The 16,414-nt window shown below is 36.5% G+C and overlaps 1 protein-coding gene across 1 annotated transcript in view; it reads right to left on the reverse strand.

Annotated features, from left to right (window-relative positions):
• LOC118789703 (CUB and sushi domain-containing protein 1-like) overlaps window positions 1-16,414 on the reverse strand; it is a 482,818-nt gene that overhangs the window by 135,575 nt on the left and 330,829 nt on the right. The window contains exons 9-10 of the mRNA XM_036546243.1: window positions 16,060-16,184; window positions 12,365-12,486 (exon numbers count right to left, since the gene is read on the reverse strand). Of these exons, the coding sequence (XP_036402136.1) occupies window positions 12,365-12,486; window positions 16,060-16,184 (247 nt within the window). The remainder of the gene's footprint in view (window positions 1-12,364; window positions 12,487-16,059; window positions 16,185-16,414) is intronic.

Consider the following 16,414-nt stretch of genomic DNA (forward strand, 5'->3'; position numbering starts at 1 on the left):
AGCACTATGATTTTTTGGAAAAATAAATTACCAACTTTTTAACCAAAATGAGTTTAGTGACTTGCTTAAGCTTTACCATACCATTCACTTACACTGGCACTAAGTTACAGTGCTTCCATCATTCCATATCCTTGTTTGCGCCGGACATCCTCTTTCTCCACACAGCGTGAGTGCTATGATTTTTGGTAAGGGAAATTAACAACTCGGTGCAAAGCAGACATCTTTCCATAGTGGCAATTGTTTTCAGCACATATTTTTTAGTAACTCACTTGCGTTTTACAATAGCACTCACTTACACTGGCATGAAATCAAGGCCTGAAGTATCAAAAAAAAAAAAAAAATACACCAGCTAATTCCATCATAATTCCAGATGCTTAAATTTGGTTTAATGCTTACCTGGCAAGAGCAAACTGAGCAGGTGTTTATGTAAGACAAGTAAGACCTCCCTAAAGTCTTTAATACCCTTTGCACACTTTGCTCTATAACGCAATTCATGTGAACGTTAAGTCTGAGATTAAATCTCTCTAATGTCACATTGCATTATTTAACAAATGTTTTGGATACTCCAGGGCCTGACACTTAAAATGTTGAAACCCAGCTGGGCAACTAGGCTTTGTGGTTGCCTGAATAAGAACACTCACCTACATTTGTTTCATCTAGGCACTCATGTTTAGCTGTCATTGTTTATGATTAGTGTAAGTGTGTACAAACTTTGGAAACACTATGACTTCTCTATGGGCTAATAAGATCATAAAGCTATAAAACAACTATCCAGAATTCACTATACACTAACTTGTCTCGAGACTGTTTTGGGGTGAGGGAATCTCTAGTTCAAATCTTTTCTTTGCATTAAAAATCAAGGTAACAAGGTGTTAATTGCCTATAAAATTAACAAGGGGATGCTATTTATTTTGGTTATTTCTTAGCTACATTAATTAATTCTCTGTCTCCTCTCCCAGGGAGACAGCAAACGATGGACACACTTGCTAGTGAGATACCAAGTTAGCTTGCTTTCTTATGAGTGTTAGCAGCTCAGTTGAGTTTAAGATGCCACAATTCAAATCTTAAAGGCTACTAACACAAAGCAACCAACACAGTATTCTAAAGAAATTGAGAACAGCGAATTGGTCACCAGAGAAGTGTGGCACAAGTCAAGAGTGATACACAATTCTGGCCCAACTCTAGTTCACCTCTGAGTCATTTCAGAGGCTATGTAGTACATACATACTGTATGAAGTCTGAGATAAAACTGTGGACATTGTCTCTTACAACACAACAAATTTAAATTGTAAATTGGTAAAACAACCAACATAATTGATTATCTTCCTCCAGACAACATTCTAAAATAGAATAACTGTAACAGATATTATAATTACTATGTGTAATTATTTAAAAATGTAGTGTACATCTTATTTCAGGTAAATACCGACTCAGACACTAGGAAAAGACATTTTCAACATTTTCACATCTTTATTTTTCAATGTTTTGTGTTTGGGGCAGTGGAGTAATTTCAGGATAAATACATCAATCAGAAAAAAACTTTCAAATACAAAATACTGTGTGTATATATATATTTATATATATATATATATATATATATATATATACTCAAAACATTAGTCAATCACAAACATTTCTCATAAAAAGCAATTAGATATACTTCATTCCCCCCAACAAATTATACAGAAACAACACCAACATCCAACGTTTCTTATATAAGAACCAATTAGGTATTTTCCCCCAGTGAATAAATAAAATAAACATCCAGACTGTATACAGTGTACTTTTAATTGGCACTGTAGCTTAACTGAAGAATATTCCTTTAGTCACCATTTTGATCAACACATTCTGCAGTCTTTTGGTGTGCTTTGCAACCATTTTCACCACGTCATGACATACCTTGCAATTTCAGCATCAGTGGCACTTTAGGACACATGGCACTTCCGTACTGCACCTACACACACACACACAGATTATATATATATATTATAGATTATATAATAATCTAAAATAAAGATTATATATATATATATATATATATATATATATATATATATATATATATAAATTGAGAAATTCTGTGGTACAAATGTGAATCCATATTGTAATCTAAAATGTCCTCCACAGTTTGAGTGTTACATTGTAGATTATCTAAAGGATCATCACAGTTGTTCCCGAGGCAGTCTTAGTTAACCTCAAATTCAAAAGGATTGTCGTGAACGGTTACATTTTATCCATTCCTTTAATATCAACAGCTGTGGAGACAGAATCACTGTCTGAAACCCAGTCACTAACTGCTATAACTTCACTTGCTGCTGCTGACATGCTACACTCCTCCCTAATTTGTCCAAGTAACCCAAGTCTTTACGAGCCTTCCGCCTTAGAATGATGTTAGGGACTGGAACCGGCCTTCTAGTCATTTTTTTCTCTGAAAAGGAATTTGAAAGGCACACAAGGCAGCAAAATTTTATCATACTGTTGAACTATGCTATAATATCATTGATGTGAATTATTCTTCACCCGAGGTGTGAAAACTTACCTTAAAATCTCTTTAATCTTGCTTGCCTGCTACTACTTCTCACACCTTAGAAGGGAAAAAAGGAACAGAGAGGAGGATGTATGTTAAAAACATATTAGTACCTTCACAATGCCCACAGTCCTATGATTTTAAATCCACTTTTTTAAAGCCGTATGGCAGGAGAACCATGAATATTGGCACAGCTAGGGGTGAGGTTAGGCTCAACGTGATGCAAAGTGCCCCAACACCTCTGACCTTGCCAATACGCCAGATATACCACAGATTGTAGTGTCATATTAAAATAGACCCATAGTTGGCAGAACTTAAAGTTAGTTACTTGGCCACATAACGTAAGAAGAGAGACCGAATTTAAAGTTTTATTGATTACATTGATTACATACTAATGTTCCCCACATTATCTAACGGGTGCTGTTGGACTCGCTAGCAAGCAGTGAACAATCTAGCTAACAAGTTAGCTTTTAAGCCATCTGGCTTACCTGGCAGTTGCCTTCATCAATTCTTCTGGACTTTGTCCCCAACATCCCAATCACAGTTTCAGTTGTGCCGTCAAAATTGTATTTCTCTCGGTCCAGTTTCACTCTGGAAAGCATCTTCATTGTGGATCTTCATCAGACCGGTCGAATGACACAGAACTTTGCACACTGAAAATTCCAAAAGCTGCGCGCCCATTGTAAGCTGTGTCAACCTGCTGCGAGTTGTGAGACCACTACATGGATTTGCCACACTGTAGCTGAATCCACGGCGTAGTCATGCTGTCTGGACTGGTTGGTTATTGATTTTCTGTTTTTTTTTTGGTTGGCAAAATTTTTTCCAGTGTTTACAATTATTTACCTTATTTTACACAGCAATACATAGTCGCACCACCTGGTTAGAAATGATACTTTAAGACAACATTTTATTGTCATGGTAATATTCAATATCAAATTACAAGAACATGATCATGTGATGAAACTGAACAAGTGAACTAGTCATTGTGCTATTTTCAGTTGTTAATATCGTAACATGTAGGCCATATTGCTATCAACCCTTTGTATAAGTTTCTTACAAATGGTTCACAATGTAGTATGTTGCTGTCTAGAGTGGGATCAGGTAAGTGGAAAACCACTGACAATGTTTTTTTTTTCTTTTCTCAACCACAGATATATTGACATTACTCCTTGTCCTCTGGAGAGTTGATGTCATCTTACTGTAGTCATAATCAAGTTAAATGGGCAAAACAAACACCTTTTCCCAAGATCCTATTATTACAATAACATTACAAATGTAACATTAACAAACATAACTGCATTCTCCTGACTGCTGGGCTAAGTGACATTAAGTTAGGCAACCTGTCTTACTCACAAGCCACCCATCCTCTCCAACCAAAGAAAGAGTTGTGACTAAAGAAACAATTTTACAGACCTAGTTAATTAAAAAATCTGGAATCTGACGTAGGCACCGAATTTCCACACTGGATGAACACACATAGACTTGCATGCACCTTTCATAAATTTTAAAGAAGTATCTTATTTTCTTGTCATTATTACGACAAATATAAGAAATACAAAATAAGACATGCTACAGTTAAACAATGTCTGAGCAGTGGCACTCAAAAATGACCTACAGGGACACGGGCAGAGCCAAGGAATAAATGAGCAATTACATACTTACCTGTCATTTATAATTATAACGCAACATGGAGAGCCTATCATTTCTCAGTAGTGACAACACAAAATGTATGCCTGCTGCACTCTTTCTCTCGGCAGCCAGTAATGATTTGAAAATGAACCTTTCCGACAGCCTCATCGGAGTAGTTAAATAATAATAGACAGACATGCATTAGCCTCTAAAATTTCAATCATCTTGACTGACACTACCAGATTCCAAATCCTCTCTTCGAAGGGCAAAGGGAAATGATTGGTCTGAATGAGTACACAAAGAAACGATCACAAGTGAATGTAGTGGGCTGCAGAAATGTCTGTTTAATAAATTGCCAAATATGGCAGATGAATTCAGAATTCTTAAACGAAAATGAGAGTGAAGGAGCCAGAGAACTGTGGTGGTAAACAATGTGCTGCGTTACAATTCGGATGGGGAATGAATAGCTGCAATAAGCCCAGCAGTTATTAGCAAGTGATGAATGGGGGAAAAAAAACATGCAGAGCACAAGAGGTTCATATTCTCATTACTCATTGTCAATACAGGTGTTGAAAGCAAACAGCATGTAACACTGTTCTCAAATTTTATTGAAACAATGCTATATTTAGTGCCCTAAACCTTGAGAAATGTTTATGGTGTTTAAAAAAAAAACCTCTCCCTAACCTTTTTTTCCTAAAAATTTCCTAAAGAATAGCATTTGTTGTCAATTGTAAACCACTGTTTTACAGAGCCGTAAGTCCGCTCAGCGGCTCATAAGTTTCTGACACAAGCAATCTGTATGAGATGTCAAACTTTGTTCAGTAGTAAGCTGTTTGGGTGCAATTTTAAATGAATAGTCCAAAATATAACCTTCACAAATTACTCTGTCACACTGTTTTTTTTTTCTTTTGCAGAAGACTTAGCAAGAAGAGAAAAACACCTTTCTATAGTCTATATAAACACAATCATAAGATGACAGAGCATCTTGATGATTGTTCCTTCAATAGGTCTGACTACAGTATTTTATGGCACTGTTGATTGCCTTATTTTATTCAGTACTGAAAGATTTGACAGCTTTCATGTTGCCCTTATTGTCTTTGTTTATTGAGAAAAGATTACAGGCTTTTTCTTCTCCAAAGAAAAAAAAAACCTCTCAATGCACTATGGTTCATCAGAGAACTTTACCATTCCTTCCAAATACTATGACTTGTTTATAATCTCATCTTGTTTATAGGCCTCAGATGCATGCAGTATGAACCAAGAGGCAATATAAAATCAGAAATGTATTTAATAAGATAAGTTTATTGAAGAGAACAAGCCATTCTACTCAACTAGATATGTCATTTTTTCTATAGTCTAGAGCATTTCTAGGACTGCATCAAGCCTGGATGAAGCCAGTGTAGTATGTTTACTTGTTCATGTCTCTCTTGTAAACTGCTAATGCTCTGGATTTCTCTTTATATTCCCGCACAGCATTTTACATATCAAATACAATTTTGTCAGAGAAAAAGATGGCAAGATGGGACTTTGTACCTTGGTTCAAAGTGTTACAGTAGTTGTGTAAATCTAACATCTTTCAAGTAAGATTGGTCCACTTTGTTTGACTGTTTGATTTCAGTACCAGTGCACTTTGGTTTGTTTGGAGTTATATGTAAAACCTCTGACAATGATGTGTTTATATCAGGATGCAAAATGAAAACAACTTAACCAACAGCATAAGCGGGGTGGTCTTGGAATGCTTGGAACTGAACTGAAATTTCTTAAGTTATGGTAGACAAATGTGCAGAGTGAAATTAAAAAAAAAAAAAAAAACACCGAACTGATCTACTTGATCAATTTCCAAAAATGTTGAGTTTTTTTACAACAGGCTACTATAACTGATGACTTGGACGTGGACAAAATGACATGTACTCAGCAGCCTAGTGTTCTCCAGAGGTACGGCATTACTTCCGAAACATGAATGCAACACAATGAATATGTACCAGCTGTCCCAAATAACTTCACAAACACTAAACAATCCTCTTTGCTCTGATATAAGTAATAAAAGTATTGTCTCTTTAGGGTTCTTGGAATACGCTTTTATTTATTTATAATACAGCAATTGCTGTATGAAGTCAATACAACTTGGTTGGCTGTGTAACAAAAATAAAGTTAAAATTCTGAGACTGTCTTTAATATTTAATGTGAAGTAATATTCACTGAAGAACAAAGGGGTCCTTGTGGCTGCAGCATAATGGGCTATGTGCACCAGCCTTCAAATACTTTGAGGAGTATCGGTGCAATTAGATGGAGACAGAAAGCCTGAGGTCTCAAACCAAAAAGCCTCACCAACATGGATTCCAAACCTGGCAACAATAGCCACAAACCATAAAGTACATTGTATCTGACAGCTACTTCGTCAGTGATTTCCCTGTGCTCTCAGAACCTCTCAGGTTGGTTTCAATAAAAAAAGATACCAACAACATAAACAAGTCAGGGGCAGAGTAGAATAGCAGTCAGCCCAATGTCCCACAGGACATGAACATTTTAAATCCTGCTGAAATCTTCCAGTGCTAGCTCTTTTAAATGCTGTGCTCAGTTGAAGTTGAAGCACAAGGTTTCATACGCTTTTCATCCAAGGTAAATACAAGTCATGAATGTTTCAGCAAGGACATACACAGAATAGGAAAACACACAGCACAAATAAAACTTTAGAATTCTTAGAAAGCTGCCTTTTACATTAATGTGAATTGGAAAATAGGCCATATGTGTCATATCCAAGAGCTATGCATACATGGACAGATGGCCTATGTTTTTTTTTCCTGTTAAGAGTTCCTGCATTGTTGTTAAAATGCTAGTTATGTTAGCATATGTAGAGGATTGAACTGAAATATGAAAACCGTAAGTCAAATCCAAATAATTCACCAGTGAAAACTATTTATATGATTTACTAGATATGGTAAAAAATAAGCTTGATACTTGACAACAAAGTTGGATGGCACACTATGGAGTAGCGCACAAGGACTGAGGGTATCCTAATATGTACTCTACTCCCTTCACATTGTGGACACAGTTTCAAGACCCTCTTGACCTTTAGCCCAGTCAGCTCTGAGGCCCTCTTGATTCAGAGAACCCTCTTTTGGTGCTGAAAGGAGCCTCAACACACTGAGGAAGGCACTTTTTTTTTTCAAGAAATGAAAATTGCTAAAGTAAACTACATTGCACATTGCACATGAAATTACAAGATTTCTTTAAAACGAATTTATACAAAAGGATGATTGGTTAGATTACCACATGGCAAAAATTTAGGTTGTCAATGGAAAAAAATGCTTCATATAATATGTTGCATATTTCTACCACAGAATGCACTGTATCCTATGATTAATTGAGGGTTTTAGTTTTGCTTCGGGCATCCCTTCCCTACAGATACACTTAATTTACAGCAGTATTTATTAGTGCTCATTTTATCCTTAATGTATTCACCCATATGTTGCACTGGGGGTGTAATAGACATGCATGAAGTGTTATGTAGGCATTTTAAAATCATGTAGACCTTTAAGATGTGAATTGTATAAATTTTATGAAATTTCTGTAATATTTGTGACATTCTTGTTTCTCTTTCCAGCACTGCAATGTCATTTGTATGCTAATATATACATTAATACTGCATTAATAACATAATATAATTACTCCTACTGATTTGCCTACTTCTGTGCTTTGATCCCTTTTCCCCCTTGGAGAAGGGCTTTACCCATGAAAACATGAGGACTACTGTAGAAAAATGCTGTTCCCAGCTGTAATGGAAATGTGTCAAATGACTATTTAGGAGTATACATCTTGTTTCACACACACATCTTGTTTCATGGAAAGTATTTTTTTTATGGATGTGACACTGTATTATATTTCATAGCATATATTTTGCTTGTGTTGTACTCTACCTCACTTGTAAATCGCTGTGGATAAAAGTGTCTGCCAAATGAATAAATGTAAATGTATAATAGTGCCATACTGAGCTGTAGAAACATTGTGAACAGACAATCAAAGTCGGATGTACAGTGTGAACAGTGGAACTAACGCTGGTTACTGACCATCATAAGTGTGTAAAAATGTCTGCATAGTCCAGGGGCGTTTCTAGCTATTGAAAAGATCAGGGGCTAAGTCAAGTTTGCCTGGGGCTTGTCCGAGATCAGCATCGGTAGGTTGGAGAGGTTGTATCTACCTTCATAATAAATAAATATTATCACACCTTCGGACGCTTCAAGTCAAGTTCTGCTTTGTTACACAGTCTGTCTGTTGTTTTGCTATGAACACCTCCTTTTCCAGGGCGAAAATATTCGGGGCTAGGCTTAAAATATTCGGGGCTTAAAATGATCAGACCTAACAACGCCACTGGCATAGTCACTAAACTTGAAGCAGACAATAATGCATGTGTTTTAACAAATAAACTTCAGCTAATGCTTGGTTTTGATTTTAAGTCTTGTCAAGACATCTCAGGTAGGCTCAGCTGTATAAGACACCATCAGCTGGAGACATGTTGTTAATGTGACTAACTTGTTTGCTTAGGCTAGTACTGTTGTGCTAGCTACATCACTGACAAGGCAGGAAAGAAGTATTTATTTGAAACATTTTCAGCTTCCTCAATTCTACTCCCAGAGAAGACAGGAGGTAAGAGTGCTGAATGCCCATTTACATGCCTAGCTCTTTTTTTTTGCTCCGTTTATGTTGTCTTTAACATATTTAAATCACTATATGTCACACTGTGTTCACATTAATGTTCAAGCCTTTCTTTTAGAAAGCCAACTACACCCACATTTACAGAAAAATCCAACAAAATGCATTTAGGGGTTAGATTGCAATGCCATTTGCTGTGGAATGCATCTTTACAGAAGATGCTAACCAGCAGAAAGACAAGGAGAAATATAAGAACAGTTAATGTGCAAATGATGTGATCTTCAAGCACAATATTAAAAATCATTCATTAGTGTCTATTTAGGCAATTTAACATCATTTGCTCCAAGAACTCCAAAGAAAACTGGCCTTGGTTTAAATGAAGTTTAATTTAGTCTGACTTTGTCATCTACCTTGGTGTGAAAAACATAATAATAATTTGCAGTTTAGAGGTAACTGCAGTAAGGATTTTGCTTCTTACCAGTGAGACAAACAATTTACTTTACTTTGATTTGAACTGATTCAAAAAGCTGATCCTGCCCTGAACCAATCAGCTATATGTTCCACTGCGTTTAGTTCCTGCTTCAAAATGTATAATTCCTTGTGGGAACTGAATTCTTACTGACAATGATTTAAGAAGGTATTAATTTTCTTTTTCCAGCAGTACACAGTGCTGTCGTGGATAGTCTTCAGTTTGCCAACGCCTGCTGAATATGTTTTTCCCTGAACGGCAATTTACCAAAGTAAGTAAAATCCAGGACAGTGCCCTCAAGGAGAGTCATAAACACATAAAATGTAAAGAAAGCACACATATTTGAATCCAAATTAACCATCACTCTGTACTTCCACTCTTATTACTTTTCCAATTTCACTTTCAGAAAACATGAATCATATATTTGACAAGGGAATATATATTTATTTTCTGGAATTTAAGAGAAGATAAAACATTATTTGAAGGTGGAAGTGTTCCTAGTTTAAAAAGTCAATCCTCAACAGAGAAGGGTTTAGAAATGCCAATTGGTGCTGTGAACAGAATTTTAAAGTGACAGGAAAAGCTCCTGAAGGAAAACCAAGAACAACAGATAAGACAAGTGGTGGAGGACAGTTGAGGGGCAGAGTGTGTGGAGATCAGTTTTACAACACTAGTTTAGATGTGGAAAAACAAAAATACACTCTAAATTATCAGTTGGGAAGTTAAATGCCAGTTCTAATATAATGGTGAAATCTATGTGTAGATGGAAGCAGAATAAAATCAGGTGGTGCACTCGATTAGCATAAAAATTAAGATATATCAGTGTGTAAATGTTTTGTTGAATTACATTTAATATTTGGTTACATGCACAAAAAGGGTTGGCATATTTTGCACTATTTTTTATTTTCATTATTTCTTAAACAATTTTGGACCAGACATATGAGGGAAAATAATTTATTATCCAAATATCCATATACCACAGTCAAAAAAATCAAACCTCAGGGAACAAACACGGTCCCAATAAAATGAAGCCTGGGTAAGGGGGAATGAGCAGATATCTGGATAGGATGGTTCTAAGCTGGTTTCATTTTGATATCAAAAGCCTTGAGTGGCAGAGCTATTTGTCCATTATTGCATGTACTGGTGTACTCAGTTTCAAAGAATAACTTAGAATCAACTGCATATAGTGATCTAAAACACTGGGATAGGATATCCCTATGTATAACAGGGGCATTTGATTTGATAATTTAATAAAACCCTGCCACAAACCCTGTAAAACCATTTCTAACACATGTAGCCAATTGTACTTAAAATCTGGATTAATCAATTTAAAAATATCGACTTCTAAGGCTGCATGTGTAAATGAACTATTTACTGATTTCGATATTCTATATTTGACTGTAACCTGGATAAAACCAGACAAATGCATTGCCTTAAATGACTCCATCCCTCCTAGTTGAAGTAATAATCAAGTCCTTCACCTGGTTGGTCAAGGAGGTGGTGTACATTGTATTTTTACCTTGACTCCATCGACTTTACTGAAAATATATATGGCCCCACGCACACTCTTTATTTGGTCTTCATGTATGGCTTAGACGCTAGAAATATAGCTACCATGCCTCAGAATCCTGTATTAATCCATCCATTCTCATTTCCTTCATCTCATTATTGATCTGTTCTCTGACATCGGATACTAAATACTATTTCAGTCAGAATTTTTTCTCCAAATACTGTAAATTACTTTACTGAAAAGCTCCCAGGACCCTTTCTTCATAATGAAGACCTCTCAAGCTGTAGCACAAGACTAAGCAGCAGTTCAACTATGGTGCCAATTGAATTGGAAAGCAGCTTAAATGCTACCACAAGCAGAACATTGGATGCTTGCACCCCTCAAAAGAAAGATTGTTGAAAGAAGCTAGAGCAGTGGTATAATGACTACACTCATGTTTTTAAACAAGCCTCACATAAACATGAACACAAATGGTGTTTACTACAAGTACTCTTTTTTACCTGGTCACATAGCATATAAGCATGCTCTCTCCACTACTATATCATCGTATTTCTGTGCTCTAATTGAAGAAAATAAATATAACCAATGGAACCTGTTTAACACTGCTGCCAAACTAATGAAGATTCATGCATCACTTGACCCCTACATTTCAGTATTATGAAACAGTAATGATTTTATGAATCATTAGACATCATGAGACAAGATCCATCGTTTTCCCCACCACCCAATGATACAACATCGGCTCCACCAGACTCAGGGAAAATGGTTGTGGAGAAATCCCCAACTCTCCAGCTCCAGAGCTCCAGAGCTCCAGAGCTCCAGCTCTAAAATCTCTCCAGTTGAATTTAGTGAGAAAAGCTATTGAAGGAACTGCTATATGCATTTGACACACGACTAAAAAAATTATCAGTGCCTCCCTAACATAAGGATACATATCTCAGTCCTTCACAGTAGCAGTCATTAAGCTTCTCCTCAAGAAGAACAACCTCAACTCCAATGATGTATCAAACTGCAGGCCTCAATCTCAAACCTTACATTCCTCCCAAAAGTACTGGATGAGGCTATTAATCAGCAACTTCACTCATTCCTGCACTCCAGTATTATTTTAGATGTTTCTCAGTCAGGCTTCAGACCTCATCACAGTACTGAAACAATTCTAGTCATAGTATTTTTAATTACCTACTCCTCTCTGCTGACAATGGTTGTGTTTCTATACTTGTGCTACTAGACTTAAGAGCCTTGGACACCACTGATCATCCTGTCATCATAAAAAAAAAACTTGAAATCTTGTCAGTCTCAGCAGACAGGCTCAGTTAGGCTTCACATCCTACGTTTCACATTGATGTACATTCATCCACATTAACAAGGCTAAGATATGGAATATCTTGGAATTTGTGAGATAATGGGACAATCTCAAACAATCCTACCATTCAGCAGCTAAAGAGTTAAAGCTATCCAGCTGGAAATGTAGGTAGGTGATGAGAAATGCACATACCTTTATTACATAGAAACAAACAACCAAAAAACTAGGCAAGGACCATCAAGCCTAAATATAGGGCAATGAGAAAAAAGAACTCACTTTGCCAGGATCAGCTGAAGTTATTACCCAGACACAGTGGGCATTGTTTTCATACTGTACTGGGTAATTGGGAGACGTGATGAACCCCTTTGGTCCTCTTAAATTAGAGCCGCATGTTCTTGCTGTTCAAAAGAAAAGAAAACATTAAAAATGGGCAGAACAAGAAGAACAGTATTTTTTCATTGAAAACCATGTTAGTACCTTCATTACTTGAACACTTGCATTCATACAAGCAAATGTGCTTACATCGTGATTTAAAATGACAACTGTTTATATTGACAGTTACACTTCTCATTTACTTGTATAATACTTGTTTGAGGTCTTAAATGTCTTAAAATGGCAGTTTTGATCCACCTGCTGGTCAATCGGGTGCTCATTGTCTGCTTGAACAAAACTGCATATTAAATGTCTTTCTTCAACTCATGATTTCTTCGCATGGGGACTGCAGTGTGAAAGGAGGGAACAGCTGACATCACATATTTCAGAGGAGAGCACATGTGTCTGGGCTCTTCCAGAATGTTAGCAGTAGTTGCAGCAATGAGCAGCTGTCAAATAATATAATTCTGTATTGAAAATTGGCCATGAAAGGGGAAAAACATAGGAAATTCCATATCTGCATTACAACAAACATTTTATGAGCCTTTATTTTGGGGGGTTTCAAAATATGCGCTTATGACTTCCATTTAATGAAACTATTCAGGCACCTACTTTTGCAGTCTGAATGTTACACTTAGTCAAACATGTACATATGTTAAATGACGACAGATTATATGATGTTTTGTACCATTTCACAAACTGTTTTTAGCAGGCTTCTAAAGTGTTTCCTTGATTTCTAAATATGCCTTTTTCAGTGGAAAATACCAGCATCAACGCTAGTATTTATTAAACATCTGACACAAAACGTGCATTCAGATTGTTAAAATCCTATTTTTAAACCCAAAGAATGCACTTCTGCTGTGAAATTCTTTTGCTGTGAAATTCCAATTTGCTTTCTAGTTCACTCACAACAGACCACAGCTGTGAAAAGACAGCACTTTCTTTTACTTGCCCCCAACGTAATTACACTGCAAAGGGCCAGTGTGGACTTATTTATTTCATGCAAATTAATGGTAGAGCAGTGGAACTGATCCATACATATTTAACACGGGGTTTTCACTTTGACATGAAACACGGTACATAAATTAAGAAACAATGCATTTAAATACTTTAATCCTTAATTAACGTACATCCTTACCATGAGTTACAGAGTGGGCTGTACACATGTACAGTAAAACATCAAATATGCAGTAGCAATGTCAAGCAAAGTGAGCTGGTCTTCTGCACAAATTACTGTATTGAACGTGTTAAATTGTGAAACCCCCAGTGACTCTAAGCCTTTTAATTTCTGAAGAGTCATGAACCTCTAATGAAACCCTACAGAAAGAGCACATCCCTCTTTTACAGGTTGAAAATACATTCTATAATTAACTCTAAATAATCATTGGAGATCACTCTCGTTTTAATTCAAATGGGGTGTTAAAAACTGCCACAGACATTAAATCACAGAGGCTAAAGAGTTTTCTTCTTTCTACTTTATGTCTTCAACCTGTTACTTATCTACGGGATGGGGAAAAGTAATTAAAGTGCTATTCTTAAAGGGGTTATTTGGTGATGCCGAGACAAAAAGTGTCTGGATCAATCAGGAATCCACAGGAATAGTGCAAAGGGATTGTCAAACATGGTTACTCTTTCTTCTTGAGGTCTGACATACTGCCTTATTTCATTTTGATTAATGCCATCAGGCGGGCTGTGTCCTCTATGTCTTTGAAAGTTACATCTCGCAAGATTTCACCTTAAGTTTGCATTCATCTGTCTATCCCCACAACTCTTTTAATTTTCCTATATAGAACACACAAGTAAGTCCATGTACCCTGTAGGGTTGTCTTCAGTGCATCATTTGAATACTCATCATTTTAAGCTCAAATCACAGTTACAGGAGTTAAACCAAGTAAAACCCCAATCAATCTGAAGCAGTCAAGTGCTAGCCCTCTCCCTCTCCAGAAACTGAAAACAAGTTCTAATTTTGTAGCAGAGACATTCTGGGAAGGTGTACTGTGGTCCATACTCCTCACATAAGGTGGAATCACATTTGAAATCCTCCAATTAATCCATCGCACATGTTACTTGAGGAACACATTCCTCTGGTTCCATATTCAACATTTAATTAAGGTGCAGGACATTTTTAATTTCACACTATTTCCCCCGCATATATTTCCAAACTCAGTATCAGTATCATGCTGGCCCAGACACTCAGAGCTGAGAATGCTTAAAGCAGGATTTGTGATGCAAATTCTCATTTTTTATTTAGTCTGGCAGTCACATTTTTAACAAAATAAAAATCTGTCTTCAGTAAGATGAAAGCTTGTAGGAATTACAATACATAATTCTGCACAACATACTTGCATGTTGGGAGCTGTTTAATATAGAAACTATGTCATCTATATCTAGGGCAGCAAACAGATAGCATTGAGATCCATCATAAGCTAATAAGATACAATTTTGAATGCCAGATTTGAAAGCTTTCTTAGTGTCCCTGGTTTAAATTTAATTCTTACATATCTCTTTGCCTTCACTAGAATCTATGCAGTCACTAGAATTTATTTAAAAAAAAAAAAATTCACAGGAATGGGGAAAAAGATGCTTAAATGCTTTGCTGCAAGTGAAGAACAATGCATCACAGTACCTAAATTGAATGTCTCCCATAGCAGTCCTTTCACATTCTGAATCAATCTTTGTTGTTTCAAACCAAAGTATATCATGAGAATAACCATAACACCAAGCTAAACATATTAGGCCACAGACAGGCTTGGCTTTTTCTTCATCAATATCCCTTACAAGCCTGGTGGTGGCCTGTTGCCAAACCACCTTCCTTGCCTTGTAGAACACTCAATGCTAAATTGAACAAGAGGAATCGTATCTATGAGAGACCATTATGTTTAGCACAATTATTTGGTAACTTGGCAGCTACTTACTTCCTGTGTGACAAACTCTGGGGGTGTGTAGCTATTATGAGATGATATATAGGGAACTGTTTATTTTATTAAACTACTTTCCGCAATGTGCTATACTGTGCAACTCACACCAAGAAGAATTTTGCAATATACACAGGGGAAGGTATTGGACCGTTATGTGCAATTTATGAGGATTTATATACTGAACCGATAATACAAATCCTTCCCAACAAATTCTTTCACTTATCACATATGAATTGAGTTTGAAGAAAGCAGTGACAGTAATAGGATTGATTCAAAACCTGAAAAATACAGGCTATTTTTTAATTAAGATAAATTTCAGATTTGTATTTACTTATTTTCAGCTGAGTGTTTCCTCAATTACTGTAATTATATATTACTTCACATACTCAAAGATAGCTTTTCTGTGGATATGAGCAAGTGTGTGTAGTTATTCCTTTCCATGTGTGCACATATGCAAAAAAAGCAGTAAACACAACAACCTTTTTCATTGTGGCTCTTCAAAAGCATTAGAAAATGCCATTCTCAGTCTTACCCTCACATCACTAGCATCGCTATAAAAATCTCCCATTACCTCTCCTGCTACCCACTTAGCATGTGGCACACATCTCCCTTAATGAAATGTGACAATGTCCTTACAGAAGCTGTCTGCATGGGGGAGCACCTCCCTGCATTCACACTTACTGCGGCAGATAGGCCTGTGGTCACTCCAGGCAGCGAGCGTCTCTGTCACTCTCTGGCAAGTGATGCTCTTTGATCCCTGAAGCACATAGCTGTCATCACAGGAAAACTGGATGCTGGCACCAACCCTGTGGGAGTCCAAAACAAGTGTTTGTTAGTGCCCCATCAGATACACAAAATACACCAACAAATCCTGTCCCTTGATGCCTTTTTTCCTTTACATCTGCTTTTGACACGTCTTGAGATGCAGTGACAAAATGGAGGGAAAGACAGAAACCCCAAGAGCTTTTAAATGACAGGGATCAAAGTCAGTGGATTCATACTATAACTTCATTTTAAAAATTATAAAAATATGTCT

This window comes from Megalops cyprinoides, chromosome 15 (assembly GCF_013368585.1).
Source record: "Megalops cyprinoides isolate fMegCyp1 chromosome 15, fMegCyp1.pri, whole genome shotgun sequence".
NCBI classification, from domain to species: domain Eukaryota; kingdom Metazoa; phylum Chordata; class Actinopteri; order Elopiformes; family Megalopidae; genus Megalops; species Megalops cyprinoides.